Below are 16,469 nucleotides of genomic sequence, written 5' to 3' on the forward strand. Positions count from 1 at the left end.
TTTCTCCCACCATTTTTTACTAAGGTGGTTGGCTTCACAAGCCAATGGTTCAGCAAATATTGTTACAAGACAACCATCCTTTCTTGGAGGAAGTGATCGTGGACCTTATTCAGCTCCTCGTGGCAAAGGGTGTCATCCTTTTACTGCCCCCCATAGTAGTGGTCGTGGTGGCAGCACTCTATGTTGCCAACTATGTGAACCTTGTCTCATAGCTTCCCATTGCTGGGAACACTTTGATCCCCTTTATTTGCCTCCTCCTATGAATCCTCAAGCCAATATAACTCGTACCTGACCACAACAACAGCTTACTAAATAAGAGTGGCATCTGATACTGGTGCTACACATCATCTGACCAATGACATAAAATATCTGCTGTGATGATTTTTCTGGCATTGATCGAATTCAAATTGGTGATGGTACAGGTTTGTATATCAACCATATTGTAACTGCCTCCTCCTCTAATTCCTCTTCATCATTTGTTCTTGATAAAATTTTAGTGGTTCCCTGTATTACTAAAAATTTGCTCTATGTTCTTAAATTTACTCAAGATAATCAAGTTTATTTTGAGTTTCACAATTCCTTTTTTTTTTTGTATTAAAGATTACTTGGGAACATCCTGATGGCCTTTACTACTTCTCTCCATCTCTTCAACACTGTTTTTCATCTTCTTTTATTGATGCTTGTGTCTCCGTTATTGACTGGCATCGTGGTCTTGGTCATAACTTCTATGTCATTGTTCAACATGTGCTTGCACACAATAATTTAATTATTGGTTCCACTACAAGAAATAATATTTATCCCAAGTGTGAGATGGATAAAAGCAATAATTTATTAGTTTCTATTTCAATTCATTTTGTCTTCAAACCTCTTGAATTAATTTACTCTGATATTTGGGACCAGTTTAGTTGTTTCTAGGTATGGATATAAATATTATATTTGTTTTGTGGAGGCCTTTACTAAATTTGATTATTTCCTTTAAATTAAAATAAAACATTTTCCTTCAATTCCAAACATATGTTGAACAACACTTTGATATTATGACACAAGCTTTTTAATATATATATATATATATATATTATTTTTCTCAATTTATTTAAGAATTTCATATATTTTTTTACTTTATTTCTAGTATTCAATTTTATCATGTGCTTCTATTTTTTTCAATTTAAAAAGGCATATAGTTCATCCATGCCCTTCATCTATGTCTATCGCAAATTCAGATTTTTTAAGTATCCCTGTATCAGATCTTGACACTATTATTATTATTTTTTTTTATCATTGTAGCAATGAAAAGTGAAAAGTAAAGCTTTTTTTATTTTGATATTTCAAATTTTAAGGTTTTTTTAATTTAATTTTTTAATATTGAATTTAATAGTAATAAAACTTTATATTTTATTTTGATTTGTTTTATATAGAGTTATTCTGATCTCATAACCTATGTCATGAATTTTATGAGTTAGCTATGTTGACTCAAATTATTATTATTTTTTTATTTTTTTATTTTTTAACTTTGGGTTGATTGGGAATTAGAATCTATAATTTGTTTAACTATTTTCTATAGAGTTATCTTAATCTTTTGATTTAGATTTAACAAGTTACCCTGGATTGATTCTGGCCATATTTTTATTTTTGTTTTTAATTTAATATTTTAAAATTAAGTTAATTGAGAATTGAAATTTAAAATTTATTTATTTATTTATTATGTGGTTATTATAGTCTTATGACCATGTTTAGGGTTATACTAATTAACTTGGGTTTTTTTAGTTGAATTTTATTATTTAATATTAAATTGATTAAAAATTAAATTTTATAATTTTATTTTAATTTTAATTTTATAAAATTATTATATTGCAGGTTAGGTAAATTGACTCCCGTGATTTTTTATTTTACTATGATATAACTCATTAAATTGTGTATCCTTTACCATTAAGTTCAAAATTTCAATACTGTATCCATTCCCTAAAAATTGCATCCTGGCCCAAGAAGGCAAGGGGCCATTTCACAGTCTTGCCTGCCTATGGGCTAGGGACTGTTTAATATCGGGCCAGGTACTCTTGCTTCCTGGTCTACTGTTCGAATTCTAAACCCCTAGTAGATTTACCTCAGCATGAATCAAGTCTAAGCAAATGGGCTGTTGGACGCCAGAATGATGCAGAAAATTTGGATAAATGCCCTGCAATCCATTCCGACTGAAGAATATCACTGAATGACATTTCAAAGATGTGACAGGTAATTAACAGTCCAAGTTCAGGAGAAGTTTCATAGAAGTTCGGGTTCAGTAAGTCCTCAATGCATGCCATAGATCCGTCGACTACTTCTCGGAAAATATCATTGAATGCGATGCCGCCATGGCGAGACATGATGGGTTCCAGATAGCATGTAAGTGCTCAGAAACGAATCTATGGAAATTTTCTCTGGATTTTAGCAAGAAAAATTATAGGTTTAAAGAAGGAAAAAAAAAAAAAAACAGGAGATACATGTGAAAACGCATTGAGATTGCACACCAATTTCCAGGAGATACATGGAAAACGCATTGAGATTGCACACCAATTTCCCAGTATGTGATTGAATTTTTTTTCCATGTGAATAGGCAAGAGGTGAGTACCAAGTCAAGAGGAAATTCACATGTGTATTTTAATTGACCTGTTCAATCTCTGCCTTTGTCAATAAATACAATTACTCTTCCTATTATATTCTTACAATTGTGTTCCTAAACCAATCTAGCAAAGCACAACTCAAAAATGAGCCAGCATCCTCTGTAAGCAAAACGTTCTAGCTATATTCTATCCTCCTTCCCTGGTAAAATTTGCATTTTAAAGCCATGTTACATCCTTATTTTCTAACAGGCTCCATGTTCCTCTGTGTGTGTGTTTTGTTCTTGTTTTTTTATTGCAGATTTATTAGTGGACTAGATTTGGCGGACTTGGTGGTGAACTCTGATTTGCTCGAGCTATCATGCGGTGCTATAAAGGACCTTCAAACAGAAGCCAGTTCAGATCAGCAAGACTCTTGCAGTCTCTCCCTAAAATACAAGCTCGATAAGAAATCAAAGTATACCACCATAGCCTTCACCATTTCTACTTTATCAAGGAAAGAACTTCTTCAACAGGGAGGAGATTTGGTTTCATCAACAACTCTCATGGAGATGGATTTACCTATCTTTGACTTCTTATGCACTGAAAGAAACCGGTCGTTTGCCATTCATAGAGGTGCAATCACCCTTTTTAAGGCCCATTTTAAGGAGCTGTCCCAGCTCAAAACTCAGGTATCCTTCTGAATCTTTTTTCAACATGAAGTGTACAATATTGAATCATTTAAATCTCACGTTATAAAATCAGAAAACTACACATTGACCATAATTATTAGGAAAATACATATTGAAGTAACACACGAACGCCAAATTTTCTTCTGGTCCTTAAAGTTTATGATTTTGTATGACTGGATCCTTGACAAACCAGACTAAACGACGAAAATAAGAGAAGGATCCAACATGGAGATTATTATTTTACGAAAATATGTTCCTGTCTTGTTTCACTGTATCATGGTCCTGATTATGAACTCTTTTAGATCCATGATTCAAAGACCGGTGAATTGCTGCGCACTCCATTAATTGTGACTGGACACTCAATTGGAGGATCAGTTGCTTCTCTATTTACCTTATGGCTTTTGGACAACATAAAAAGAAATCAGCCACCTCCGAAGCTCCCCCTCTGCATCACTTTTGGCTCGCCATTTATTGGCAATCAAGGCCTCCGACAAGCAATGTTAGAATGTTTAACATGGAATTCTTGCTTTCTCCATGTCGTCGGCAACAAGGACCTATTTCCAAAAGCTTCCATTTCCCACTACGATAGTACTACTCAATCTGCCATAGAGGAATACAAGGCTTTTGGTACATTTATATTGTGTTCTGAGAAGGGATGTGCCTGTGTTGATGACCTTGAGGTTGTTTCAAGGTTATTGGAAATCACAAGAAGGCAAGCTTCTTGTGAAGCACAGGAGATAGATTACTATGTTGAGATAGTGAATGATCTGAAATCTAAAGTTATCATCCGGGGGGATTCTCAGCTTGATCTATCATACGTGCAACCACTTAAGGCAGGAATAATCTTACAACTGGAGGCAATTGGAGTTGAAATGACCACCCAGGTAATGAGTCTAATCCTTGATAAACTACACTTTTATATTGGTATTGATTCACTGCCGGCATTTATCAATGTGACAATCCCTTGGAGCTTTGACTTGGGTTTTGCTTGTCAAATGTAAGAAATGTGATGCACCAAGATATGTCAAAAAATAAGCTTGTGACATATCCTTATGAGGATGCACCTGTGATGCATAATGCTGCATCGCAAGTTCGTTTAAGAATGCATTCGCAATCACTGTGTTAGATGTAAATATTAGCAAATATTGATAAACTTTTCGCAAGCCAAAAAGTTAAGATTCATGTGTTTTCGTTATGTTCTTTAAGTTCATTGCATAACTAATGTCCAATCCACTTGAAATTCAGCAACAACACAGAAAGGTGGACAACAAAAATCTTATCTCCAAGTTAGAAGAAAGAGAAAAGGTCCTAATGGCAGAACGAGTGCAGACTATGGACCCAAGAAAAAGATTAAACCAGATAAAGATAAAAATGGCTCACCTAGAATGGTATCATAAGATTTGCAAAACTAAGGGGATAGGCTACTATGATTGTTACAAGAATCAACTTGGCAGCAGCGATAGGGATGTTACCAGGCTCAAGAAGTTTCTCACTAATTACTGGAAAAATTTTGTAGAGGGCGTGGAGAGAAAGCCTCAGAAAGAAGGCGCATTCATCCGGGGGACTTGGCTTTATTCTGGAAGAAACTATAGAAGAATGGTTGAACCACTTGATATTGCTGAATATTATAGAGATAGTGATAAAAGGGACTATCAAAATCATGGAAGATCTAGGCATTACATTTTGCTGGAGCAATGGCAGGAGGATGATGATGAAGAGAAACTCAAAAGCTCACCAAACAACTAGAAGAAACAAAATGTGGCTGGCATTCTCACAGAGGATTCTTGTTTCTGGGCAAAAGTGGAGGACGCTCTCATTTCATGCAAGTTGTTGAAGTCTGGAACCTCAAGTGCTGCGGAGAAACAATCTGCAAAAGAGAATCTGGATATGTTTGAGCAATATGCAATGAACCAAATCAATAACTATGCCGTATCTCCAGAAATTTTCTTGAAAGAAAGCAGTTTTATGAAATGGTGGAAAGCGTTTCAGGAAATTATAGAAACATCCCACAATTCTCCACTCTGTGACTTCATGAAGAACGGAACATATCTTCAATATGAGAAGGGTTCTACTTTCTTGCAGTAACTGTCTAAGCAGTATTATTGAGAAGTGGTAAATGTGGATCGTAACTTGTTGCCAGAAAACAAAAGAATCATGGAAACTGTAAAAGAAAAAAAAAATACTAATAAGGTTTTTCTTTACTTCATTTTATATAAAGAATTATAATTGTTTTTTAAAAAATGCAACTAAGATGCATAGAAAATAAATATTTTAGTTATAATATTTTTAGTTTTTAAGAGTTTTTACTTATAATAAACTTCATTATACTATGATTATTCTATATCGTAGTTGCGTCAGCAAAGTAAATTGATAAACAATGCACACATAATTAATGTTTCAATTGGCATGAATAGGTCTGTCATGACCCGAATCCCGGGTCCATGACCGGCAATGCAGGAGTAGTGTCGAAAGGACACCCCATCTACGCTAAGGACTTGGCTTTATTCTGGAAGAAACTATAGAAGAATGGTTGAACCACTTGATATTGCTGAATATTATAGAGATAGTGATAAAAGGGACTATCAAAATCATGGAAGATCTAGGCATTACATTTTGCTGGAGCAATGGCAGGAGGATGATGATGAAGAGAAACTCAAAAGCTCACCAAACAACTAGAAGAAACAAAATGTGGCTGGCATTCTCACAGAGGATTCTTGTTTCTGGGCAAAAGTGGAGGACGCTCTCATTTCATGCAAGTTGTTGAAGTCTGGAACCTCAAGTGCTGCGGAGAAACAATCTGCAAAAGAGAATCTGGATATGTTTGAGCAATATGCAATGAACCAAATCAATAACTATGCCGTATCTCCAGAAATTTTCTTGAAAGAAAGCAGTTTTATGAAATGGTGGAAAGCGTTTCAGGAAATTATAGAAACATCCCACAATTCTCCACTCTGTGACTTCATGAAGAACGGAACATATCTTCAATATGAGAAGGGTTCTACTTTCTTGCAGTAACTGTCTAAGCAGTATTATTGAGAAGTGGTAAATGTGGATCGTAACTTGTTGCCAGAAAACAAAAGAATCATGGAAACTGTAAAAGAAAAAAAAAATACTAATAAGGTTTTTCTTTACTTCATTTTATATAAAGAATTATAATTGTTTTTTAAAAAATGCAACTAAGATGCATAGAAAATAAATATTTTAGTTATAATATTTTTAGTTTTTAAGAGTTTTTACTTATAATAAACTTCATTATACTATGATTATTCTATATCGTAGTTGCGTCAGCAAAGTAAATTGATAAACAATGCACACATAATTAATGTTTCAATTGGCATGAATAGGTCCAAGTCTTATGACTTCATCTTCATCTTCATACCACACATTTACAAGTCTTATGTCTTCATCTTCATCTTCATACCACACATTTATGCTGAAATGCAATTTTTTATGTGCAAGAATCCAGCGTAAACAGATCACTAATATTAGATGAAATCAATCGGCTATGTTCTCAATGAGAAGAAAAAACAGTTGGCCATGGAGCAACATCCAAGGATTAATGCAGCTCATTCTGACAGGCGGCGTTATCAATTCCTCATGCAAAGTTTTTGGATGGACTTTGGTGTCTGCCTTGTTAACTAGTAGCAACAGGTAGCTAAAATACTCCGACGGCAAACACATCGATCATGGAGATTTTCCAGCCACCCACTGGATGCCGGCTATCATTGATACCAACAAAGTCATACACATTCTCTTCCTTTGTCTCCCTATATAAGACCTAGTTTTTTAGGTTGTTTCACCTCAAAATAACCAGCACTGTCTACTTCTCTTACTACTATGGAAAACAGGAGGGTCAAAATGTTGCCAACTATGGCGGTCACTATCCTCCTTTTTCTCACTTTCATGTTTACCTCATCACGAGCTGTTATTCATTCAAAAGTCCGTTCATCCAGCGCTAAATCCATTATTAAGCAGGAAAGCAAGTTGAAAACTTACATTATCTTCTTAAAGAAACCAGAAGGCATGATGTCCGCAAAACGTGAAGATGTAGATAGTTGGTATCGATCATTTTTACCAACAGTTACCACCTCAAGCTCCAACCAACAGCGCTTGGTACATTCCTACCACAATGTGGTCACAGGGTTTGCAGCAAAATTTACGGAGCAGGAAGCAAAGGCTATGGAAATGAAGGAAGGGGTCTTGTCAGCCCGGCCCCAGAAGATTTTCCATGTGAAGACAACTCATACTCCTAGCTTCTTGGGTTTACAGCAAAATTTAGGATTTTGGAACCATTCCAATTATGGAAAGGGAGTGATAATTGGAGTCTTAGACACTGGAATAAAAGCAAGTCACCCTTCATTTAGTGACGAAGGAATGCCTCCTCCACCAGCAAAATGGAAAGGGAAATGTGAGTTTAATGCAACTCTATGCAACAACAAGCTTATTGGTGCAAGAAGTTTCTATTTACCTGGTAAACCTCCAGTTGATAATAATGGGCATGGGACACACACAGCAAGCACAGCTGCTGGAAGTTGGGTCCAAGGCGCGAGCTTTTATGGTCAGCTCAATGGAACCGCAGTTGGCATAGCGCCCTTAGCTCACTTGGCAATATATCGAGTTTGTAATGGGTTTGGTTCTTGTGCTGACAGCGACATATTAGCTGGAATGGACACTGCAGTGGAGGACGGCGTCGATGTACTTTCACTATCACTTGGGGGTCCATCAATTCCATTCTACGAGGATTCAATTGCAATTGGTGCATTTGGTGCCATTCAGAAAGGAGTTTTCGTGAGTTGCGCTGCTGGGAATTCAGGTCCCTTCAATCAGACATTATCGAACGAGGCCCCATGGATCCTAACTGTAGGTGCTGGTACTGTTGACAGAAACATAAGAGCAAAGGTGTTGCTTGGAAATAATGCTTCATATGATGGGCAATCGTTTTACCAGCCAACAAATTTTTCATCGACGTTGTTGCCACTTATTTATGCTGGTGCAAATGGTAATGATTCAGCATTCTGCGATCCGGGGTCCTTGAAAGGTGTTGATGTCAAGGGAAAGGTTGTGTTATGTGAGAGTCGTGGGTTTTCAGGACCTGTCGATAAAGGCCAGGAAGTGAAGGATGCTGGTGGTGCTGCAATGATTCTCATGAATGCTGAGTCTTTTGGCAACATTACCACAGCCGATTTACATGTCCTTCCCGCATCAGATGTTACTTATGCAGACGGCTTGAGTATCAAAGCCTATATAAACTCAACATCATCACCAATGGCCACAATACTTTTTGAAGGAACTGTTTTTGGGGTTCCATATGCTCCCCAGCTTGCTTATTTTTCCTCAAGAGGCCCAAGTTTGGCAAGTCCTGGGATCTTGAAGCCAGACATCATAGGCCCCGGCGTTGACATTCTAGCTGCATGGCCATATGCTGTGGACAACAACAGGAATACAAAATCCGCATTTAATATGATTTCAGGCACCTCAATGGCTACTCCTCATCTTACTGGAATTGCAGCATTGCTTAAAAGCTCGCACCCTGACTGGTCACCTGCTGCCATAAAATCTGCAATGATGACTACAGCTAATCTAACAAATCTTGGAGGCACGCCTATTACTGATGATCCCTTCGATCCTGTTAATGTGTTTTCCATCGGCTCAGGCCATGTGAACCCAACGAAAGCAGAAGATCCGGGCCTCATTTATGATATCCAACCTGATGACTACATTCCTTACTTATGTGGTCTTGGTTACAACGACACGGCTATAGGAATCATCGTGCAGCGCTCCGTGACATGCTGGAACAGCTCAAGCATACCTGAAGCACAGCTAAACTATCCCTCATTTTCTCTGAACTTAACGTCTAGTCCTCAGACATACACAAGGACAGTAACAAATGTTGGCCCTTTTAAGTCATCTTACAATGCTGAGATCATTGCACCACAAGGTGTTGATGTTAAAGTACACCCGGTGTGATTCAATTCAGTGAGGGGAGTCCGAAAGCAACGTATTCAGTGACATTTACTCGAACAGCCAACACGAATTTGCCATTTTCTCAGGGATATCTGAATTGGGTTTCTGCTGATCATGTTGTTAGAAGCCCAATTGCTGTTCTTTTTGCATAAGAAAATTTTTAGGGTCCTGGACAGGACATCTGATGTTCTTAATCATAACTTGTGTGCTGTCGTAAGTCATTAAAGCATGCATCACTTTGAATAAATTGAAACCAATAACCAACTCCATCTATCATGCTTATGTTTTTTGCTAAATAAAATTATTTTTGTATGTGGTAGAAAAATAAAATAATATCCATGGAGGAAAATAAAAATTTAATGGTTATGCTTGTATATAAACAAGGGTTTTTTTCCTGCTGTGGTATTTGAAGTTAGGAAATGGTAAGGGAATTCTCATCTGTTTTCCTCTTGGCCCTCGTGGGTCCTTTCTGTTTTGCCTAGGCTTTATCTTCTTGCTTATGAATAAAAAATGAAATGAAGATAGATCTTGAGAGAGAAGAAAATGGACACTGAGAGGGAAGAATAGAGAGGAGAAGGACTGAAAAGAGAGAGTTCTACAGTTTCTGCCGAATTACTTCTTTTATTACCTTTCTATCACGGAGTACACAGTCTGTCATTTATATACAAGCAAGCCTCTTTCCAGCCAACTTCAACTAACCATTCCAACTGCTATTCTAACTGTTAACTGTTTATAACAAGGCTTAACACGTGCTATAACTGAATTGACCACGTGTGATGCAAGCCTGTTCAACTACCTCTTCAACCAAAACTATTTCCCTCCGAAATTAGCCAGCCGTCATTGCAAGAACCTTTTATTATTGAACTGTAACAGAATCAATCGACCGAATAATTCACTTGTTAATAAATCTATAGGGTCCAAATTGCAAATTGCACATGTCCCGGGTCAACTCTGGTTTATAACTGGGTCATATCGGCTCAATTTTCCCATCCATTTTTATTAAATTTCATGACATAGGGTAATTCCACTGCAATAATTGAGATAGACAAACTAGAATTTAGACCCTTTAGCTTTATCAATATTTTATTTTGGAAATTATTCTTTAACAACTTTTTACTGGCACCTAAATTTGAGAAAAATGTAAATGAGCATGCAATACATATTTTCTCTCACTGTTCTTTCCAAAATTCTACAAATTTCTTATTTCTCTCTTATCGGTCTCTCTGAAATTGCATAGAGATTGTAAGATTTCATAAAGTTTCTTAAAAGGCAAAACCATGAAGAAATAAAATTGCTTGCGCGGTTAACGGAAGGAGGCGGATCGCTTTTCATATTGAAGATATCTTTCGTTCTTCATGAAGTCACTGAGTGGAGAATCGTGGGATGTTTCCATAATTCCCTGAAAAAGTTTCCACCATTTCACGAAACTGCTTTGTTTCAAGAAAATTTCTGGAGATACGGCATAGTTATTGATTTGTTCCATTGCATATTGCTCGAACATATCTAGATTCTCTTTTGCCGATTGTTTCTCCACAGGGCATGAGGTTTCAGCCTTCAACAACTTGCATGAAATCAGAGCATCCTCCACTTTTGCCCAGAAGCAAGAATCCTCTGTTAGAATACCAGCCACATCTTCTTTCTTCTTGTTATTTGGTGAGCTTGTCAGTTTCTTCGCATCATCCTCCTCCTGCCATTGCTCTAGCAAAATGTAATGTCTAGATCTTCCATGAGTTTGATAGTCTCTGTTACCATTGTCTCTATAATATTCAGCAATATCTAGCGGTTCAACCATTCTTCTATAATTTCTTCCAGCATAAAGCCAAGCCGCCCGGATGAATGCGCCTTCTTTCTGAGGCTTTCGCTGCGCGCTCTCCACCAAATTTTTCCAGTAATTAGTGAGAAATTTCTTCAGCCTGGTAACATCCCTATCACTCCTCCAGAGTTGGTTCTTGTAACAATCATAGTAGCCTATCTCCTTCTTCTTGCAAAACTTCTTATACCATTCTAGTTGGGCCATTTTTATCTTTATCTGGTTCAAATTGTTTTTCGAGTCCCTAGTCTTCGCTCGTTCTGCCATCAGGACTTTTTCTCGTTCTTCTAACATGGAGATAAGATTATTGTTGTCCTCTTTTTTCTGCTGTTGCTGAATTTAAAGTGCATTTGACTTTAGTTATGCATTGAACTTAAAGAACATAGCAACAACACATCAATCGTAACTTTTTAGCTTGCGAGAAATTTATCAATGTTTGCCAATTCTTACGTCATCTAACACTACAAAAGAACAAGCATTCCTAAACAAACTCGGGCCACAACATTATGCATCACTGGTGTATCCTTATGAGGATATGTCACAAGCTGATTTTGAACTTACCTTGGTGTATCATATTTTTAAGCTCAACTCTAAGCTCCAAGAGATTGTGACATTGATAAATGTCGGCAGTGAATCAATAACAATATAAAAATTAGTTTATCAAGGATTAGACTCATTACCTGGGTGGTCATTTCAACCCCAATTGCCTCCAGTTGTAAGATTATTCCTGCCTTAATAAGTGGTTGCACGAATGATAGATCAAGCTGCGAATTCCCCCTGATGATAACTTTAGATCTCAGATCATTCACTATCTCAGCATAATAATCTATCTCCTGTGATTCACAAGAAGCTTGCCTTCTTGTGCTTTCCAATAACCTTGAAACAACCACAAGGTCATCGACACAGGCACATCCCTTTTCAGAACACAAGATAAACGTACCGAAAGCCTTGTAATCCTCTGAAACAGATTGTGTAGTATCGTTGTGGGCAATGGAAGTTTTTGGAAATAGGTCCTTGTTGCCGACGACATGGAGAAAGCAAGAATTCCAATTTGAACATTCTAATATTGCTTGTTGGAGGCCTTGGTTTCCAATAAATGGCGAGCCAAAAGTGACGCAGAGTGGGAGCTTGGGAGGTGGCTGATTCTTTTGCAATGGCTGTTTGATGTTGTCCAAAAGCCATAAAGTAAATAGAGAAGCAACTGATCCTCCAATTGAGTGTCCAGTGACAATTAATGGAGTGCTCAGTAATTCTCCAGTCTTTGAATCTTGGATCTAAAAGAGAAGACATGAACATATTTTCATAATACAATAATTACAATGTTGGATCCTTTATCTTATTTTCATCTTTGAACCTATTTTGTCTTGGTTCAAAATTTTATTTCAGCCCATGGCATTGATATACTCGAATACTGAACAGTCTCTGTGCTTGACAATTTTGACAAGTTAGCCAACAAACTAAGCATTTCTTATCATTATTTTTTTAAGATTCTAACATTTATCTATATTTATATCAAGATGCCGACGTTGAAAACATTGAAAGAACTATTCTTTATCAAGTTATTAGAAAAACGCTAGTAAAGTTTACTGTAACTTTGTCTTATTTGAAATGATGAGAAATCCAATGAACTTGTGAAAGTCTGAGCTTTTCTCTCTCGTATTTTAAGAAATTCTATGGTAAATGAAATCATGAACACTGCCAAATGGCCACCAGAAGGTCAAAAAATCATGAAAACAACCATGGCTATGATATTGGACAAAGGTGTACACGCCATGTTGAAAAAAGATTTAGAAGGGTACCTGAGTTTTGAGCTGGGATAGCTCCTTAAAATGGGCCTTAAAAAGGGTGCTTGCGGCTCTATGAATGGAAAACGACCGGTTGGTTTCAGAGCATAAGAAGTCAAAGATTGGAAACTCAAGCTCCTTGAGAGTCGTTGATGAAACCAAATCTCCTCCCTGTTGAAGAAGTTCTTTCCTAGATAAAGTAGAAGTGGTGAAGGCTATGTGGGTATACTTTGATTTCTTGTGAAGCTTGTATCTTAGGGAGAGACTGCAAGAATCTTGTTGATCTGAACTGGATTCTGTTTGAAGGTCCTTTATAGCACCACATGAAATCTGGAGCAAATCGGAGTTCACCACTAAGTTTGCCAAATCTAGTCCACTGATAAATCTGCAAACAAGAACAAAACACAAACGCACACAAAGGAACAAGTAGAGCCTGTTAAATATAAGGACGTAACAATGCTTTCTTTATCTTGCCTCTATATTGCAAAATTTCTAAGAAATTTTTCAAGGCAAGGAGGATAGAATATAGATAGAACTTTTTGCTTACATGGGAAGTTGGCTCATTTCTGATTTGTGCTTTGCTAGATTTGCTAAGGAACAAAATTGAAAGAATAAAATAGGAGTACTTGTATTTATTGACAATGCCAGAGATTGAACAGGTCAATAACAAAGCACACGCAAATTTCCTTTGGCTCGGTGCTCACGTCTTGACAATTTACATGGACAAAAATATTTCAATCACATGCTGGGAAATTACCATGTAATCTCTGAAGTGTTTTCCTTGCATCGCCAGCTTTTCTCGTCACGAGAGCAAGACAAGGGTGGATGAATTCACAAACTATAATATGATTGTCCCGTATACTTTTAGCTTCGTCTTTTATTTTAAGTCGTTTCCATTTGGTTGAGAAGTCAATACCGTGTGTAATCAAAAGTGAAGGTAATAGAAAAAAATCTGTGATGTTTTGAAAAAATAAATAGTGGAAGGCAACAATGTTCTTGTAGACTTAGAAATATGCATAAATGAATAAAGAATATTGTAGTTATTGAGTAAAGCTTGAAAAATATAAATAGAAAAAAAAAAGAAAAAGAAGAAGAAAATCTGATTTAATAGAGAGAGAACCAGCAGGAGAGAAGAAAGGGGCAGAAGAAAAAAAGAAAAAAGAAGAAAAGGTAACGAAAAGAGAAGAGAGCTAAATAAAATAAATTTAAGAAGTAAGATTTATGTTTTGATGTGTATAATTAGATTATTTAGATTTAATTTTTGATTTTGCTGAAGATTAGAATTTTAAAGATTTTGTTTTGGATTTGATTAATGAACTTATTGGAATTTTATGGTAAACTATTATGGATAATTATTTATTTGGTTGATTTTGGAATGTTTTGGGTAAGAATAATAATTTTAAGTTATGATTTGTTTAAATGATAAAATTGAGTTAGATATTTTTAATTTTTATTATATGGATGTTTGGGTTAGTTTGCACATATCTCGACTAATACTATGGATTCTGAAGTTAACGATCATGTAGCCCTTAATGTAGTTATGAATTCATGATATTTTTAATTTGGTCCTGCAAATTGATAAAACTATAATTTAACCCCTAAAAATTTAATAAAATTTCATATTAATCCTATTATGTGATTTTGGTTTTTCATATTAGTTTGATGAATAATTAAAGGTTATTTCATGAATTATTATCAAGTTTTATAATTTGTTTTTTTTAATTAAATTTTGAAAAAACCATTTAATTTTTATATTTTTGATAAAAATAAATAGTTTGGTTCATAAACATGTAGGGTTATAAGTTAGATGCTTAGTTAACTATATTAAATAAATTTTATGTTTTTTAATTATTTTTTAATATGCTTTTTTTATATTTAAATAATTTTGATATTTTATCCGCAAAATATTAATAAGATTTTATACGCTTCCAAATTCCGGTGTTTTAGCAGGGTAAGTAGAAAGGCTGGGAATGAAGCATGAAAAAACAAGCAGGAGTAAGCATGAAAAACAAGAAATGGGCCCCGCGAGATAAGAAGAAACCTTGATTTCTTTTTTAAAAGGCTATATGTTTGCATTGCAAGCATATATCAGCTCGTCTATAAATCAGAAAGACGTCATATATATGTCCATGCATAGCTAGAAGAAGAGGAATGAGACTCTGAAGGCATGGAAGCCATAGAAAGATACAGATAGCAGCAATCTATGCTTCAAGTTGGAAAGGGTAAACATACTATCAACTTTTTATTTTTCTGGTGGAAAAGGGATCTGCTTTCTCATCTAAGAGTCAGTCAATGCAATGCATGAAGCAATAGTTACAATTACTCAAGTTGCATTGAATTCTATGCATGAAATTGCATGTACCTTTCATAGTGGTTTCCAGTCAATGAAGGGCTAAAATAAGGAAATTACATTTCTTTTTCCCTTTATATAGTTTTTTCCTTTATATAGAGGAAAGAACATGGAAATTGCAGATTTAACGAAATTGTTTACTAATTTAATTACTTTTTCCCTTTATATAGAAGAAAGAACATGGAAATTGCTGTTGTGATGATATTTATTTATTTATTTAACGAAATTGTTTACTAATTTAATTAAATTAGCAGCTCTGGTCTGTTTCAACTCGAGAGGTAAGACTTGGAATGTTAGTATTCTGAGTTAATTTCAACCCCTGTTCAGATCATTATCACTCGCTTCATTTGTGGGCTTGGTAAAGGATTAACGAGCTCCCACTGCCAGGCATTAATACGTTATTTCACAGGGAAGAAAGAAGCAGGAAATTTCCACTGCTTTAAGCTAGTCGATCCTCCAACTTACAAGGCAGTAAATGCTAGTTCTCCCATTAGAGGGTTTTTTTTTTTTTCTTTACAGATTTTTACCGATTTCTTGGAAGAAAAACGTATTCCTTTTGTTCAGCAAAGAAAACGAAGATATTAGTTACAAGCAGACTTGTGTGTTCCTTAGGACTAACATTACAGCTTACAAGGGGAGAAACTACAATTTGGATTCTTTATTCGTAGTTGATGTGAAAACACATGGCGCCAAGATCTTAAACTTGATGAAGGATCCGATAGATTGAAGATTAATTTTACAGGAATACGAGTTCAATTTCTCCCTAGCTTAGCAAGGAAGGCCAACGCATGTAACCAGATTATAGAATTTGTTTCCAGTCACATCCTAATCTTGCATTAAGGATGAACCATCAAACTCTATGGAAATTTGATGGTTAGATAAAGCAAAGTAAAGAAATGTCGATTGCTTCGTAACAATTTCTATTGATTGCTATTTTAGTGAATATATACTTAATTGAAAAGGAAGAATGAATTTACACATCTACTTGCTGCTACTTGCTCGGTTAGCTTTTTCCGACTTGGTTTATTTCATTTGATATAAAATTAAAGAATTATTAATTAAAAATAATAATAATAATAAATACGATTTCAATAAAATAAATTTATTCAATCAAAAACTGTATTTGCTAAATTTATTAATTAAAATAAATTTTTTATTCAGTCAAATAATAATTAATTGAATAAAGCAATAGTATGCAAAGCTGCTTATATATTAATTATTGTAAACACAGTTCAAATGAAATTAGACAAAACACGTACGATTAATTAATTTATGTGATAATGTTTTCATTGCACA

General features: G+C 35.5%; 2 protein-coding genes and 1 pseudogene across 4 annotated transcripts; 2 read left to right on the plus strand and 1 right to left on the minus strand.

Moving 5' to 3' along the window:
- Positions 1-2,528: 2,528 nt before the first annotated feature.
- On the plus strand, positions 2,529-6,364 carry LOC105108607 (senescence-associated carboxylesterase 101-like). Of its 3 annotated transcripts, none has more exons than XM_011002968.1 (4): positions 2,529-2,758; positions 2,896-3,265; positions 3,568-4,149; positions 4,511-5,434. In XM_011002968.1, the coding sequence occupies exons 1-4, from the start codon at positions 2,742-2,744 to the stop codon at positions 5,009-5,011; spliced, it is 1,470 nt and encodes a 489-aa protein (XP_011001270.1). In that variant the 5' UTR covers positions 2,529-2,741; the 3' UTR covers positions 5,012-5,434. The 3 variants fall into 3 exon arrangements, with proteins under 3 accessions (XP_011001270.1, XP_011001271.1, XP_011001269.1); XM_011002969.1 differs by lacking the exon at positions 2,529-2,758 and adding an exon at positions 5,795-6,364 and having other exon boundaries at positions 2,790-3,265; positions 4,782-4,864; XM_011002967.1 differs by lacking the exon at positions 2,529-2,758 and adding an exon at positions 5,795-6,364 and having other exon boundaries at positions 2,791-3,265; positions 4,511-4,864.
- A 738-nt stretch (positions 6,365-7,102) lies between these two features.
- Positions 7,103-9,487, plus strand: LOC105108608 (subtilisin-like protease; annotated as a pseudogene).
- A 684-nt stretch (positions 9,488-10,171) lies between these two features.
- On the minus strand, positions 10,172-13,618 carry LOC105108609 (senescence-associated carboxylesterase 101-like). Its single transcript, XM_011002970.1, has 4 exons — positions 13,371-13,618; positions 12,839-13,208; positions 11,720-12,313; positions 10,172-11,372 (listed from the first exon to the last, which is right to left on the minus strand). The coding sequence occupies exons 1-4, from the start codon at positions 13,385-13,387 to the stop codon at positions 10,533-10,535; spliced, it is 1,821 nt and encodes a 606-aa protein (XP_011001272.1). The 5' UTR covers positions 13,388-13,618; the 3' UTR covers positions 10,172-10,532.
- Between the last annotated feature and the right edge of the window lie 2,851 nt (positions 13,619-16,469).

The sequence above is a fragment of the Populus euphratica genome, unplaced genomic scaffold (assembly GCF_000495115.2).
Source record: "Populus euphratica unplaced genomic scaffold, PopEup_1.0 scaffold196.1, whole genome shotgun sequence".
NCBI classification, from domain to species: Eukaryota; Viridiplantae; Streptophyta; class Magnoliopsida; order Malpighiales; family Salicaceae; genus Populus; species Populus euphratica.

Excerpts from the sequence above, each read along its gene's own strand:
- LOC105108607 (XM_011002967.1), top strand. The coding sequence starts at position 2,822 with ATGTTACATCCTTATTTTCTAACAGGCTCCATGTTCCTCTGTGTGTGT. Across the intron at positions 3,266-3,567 it reads TGTCCCAGCTCAAAACTCAG|ATCCATGATTCAAAGACCGG; the intron begins GTATCCTTCTGA and ends GAACTCTTTTAG. Across the intron at positions 4,150-4,510 it reads GAGTTGAAATGACCACCCAG|CAACAACACAGAAAGGTGGA; the intron begins GTAATGAGTCTA and ends CTTGAAATTCAG.
- LOC105108609 (XM_011002970.1), bottom strand. Across the intron at positions 12,314-12,838 it reads TATCCCAGCTCAAAACTCAG|ATCCAAGATTCAAAGACTGG; the intron begins GTACCCTTCTAA and ends CTTCTCTTTTAG. Across the intron at positions 11,373-11,719 it reads GGGTTGAAATGACCACCCAG|CAACAGCAGAAAAAAGAGGA; the intron begins GTAATGAGTCTA and ends CTTTAAATTCAG.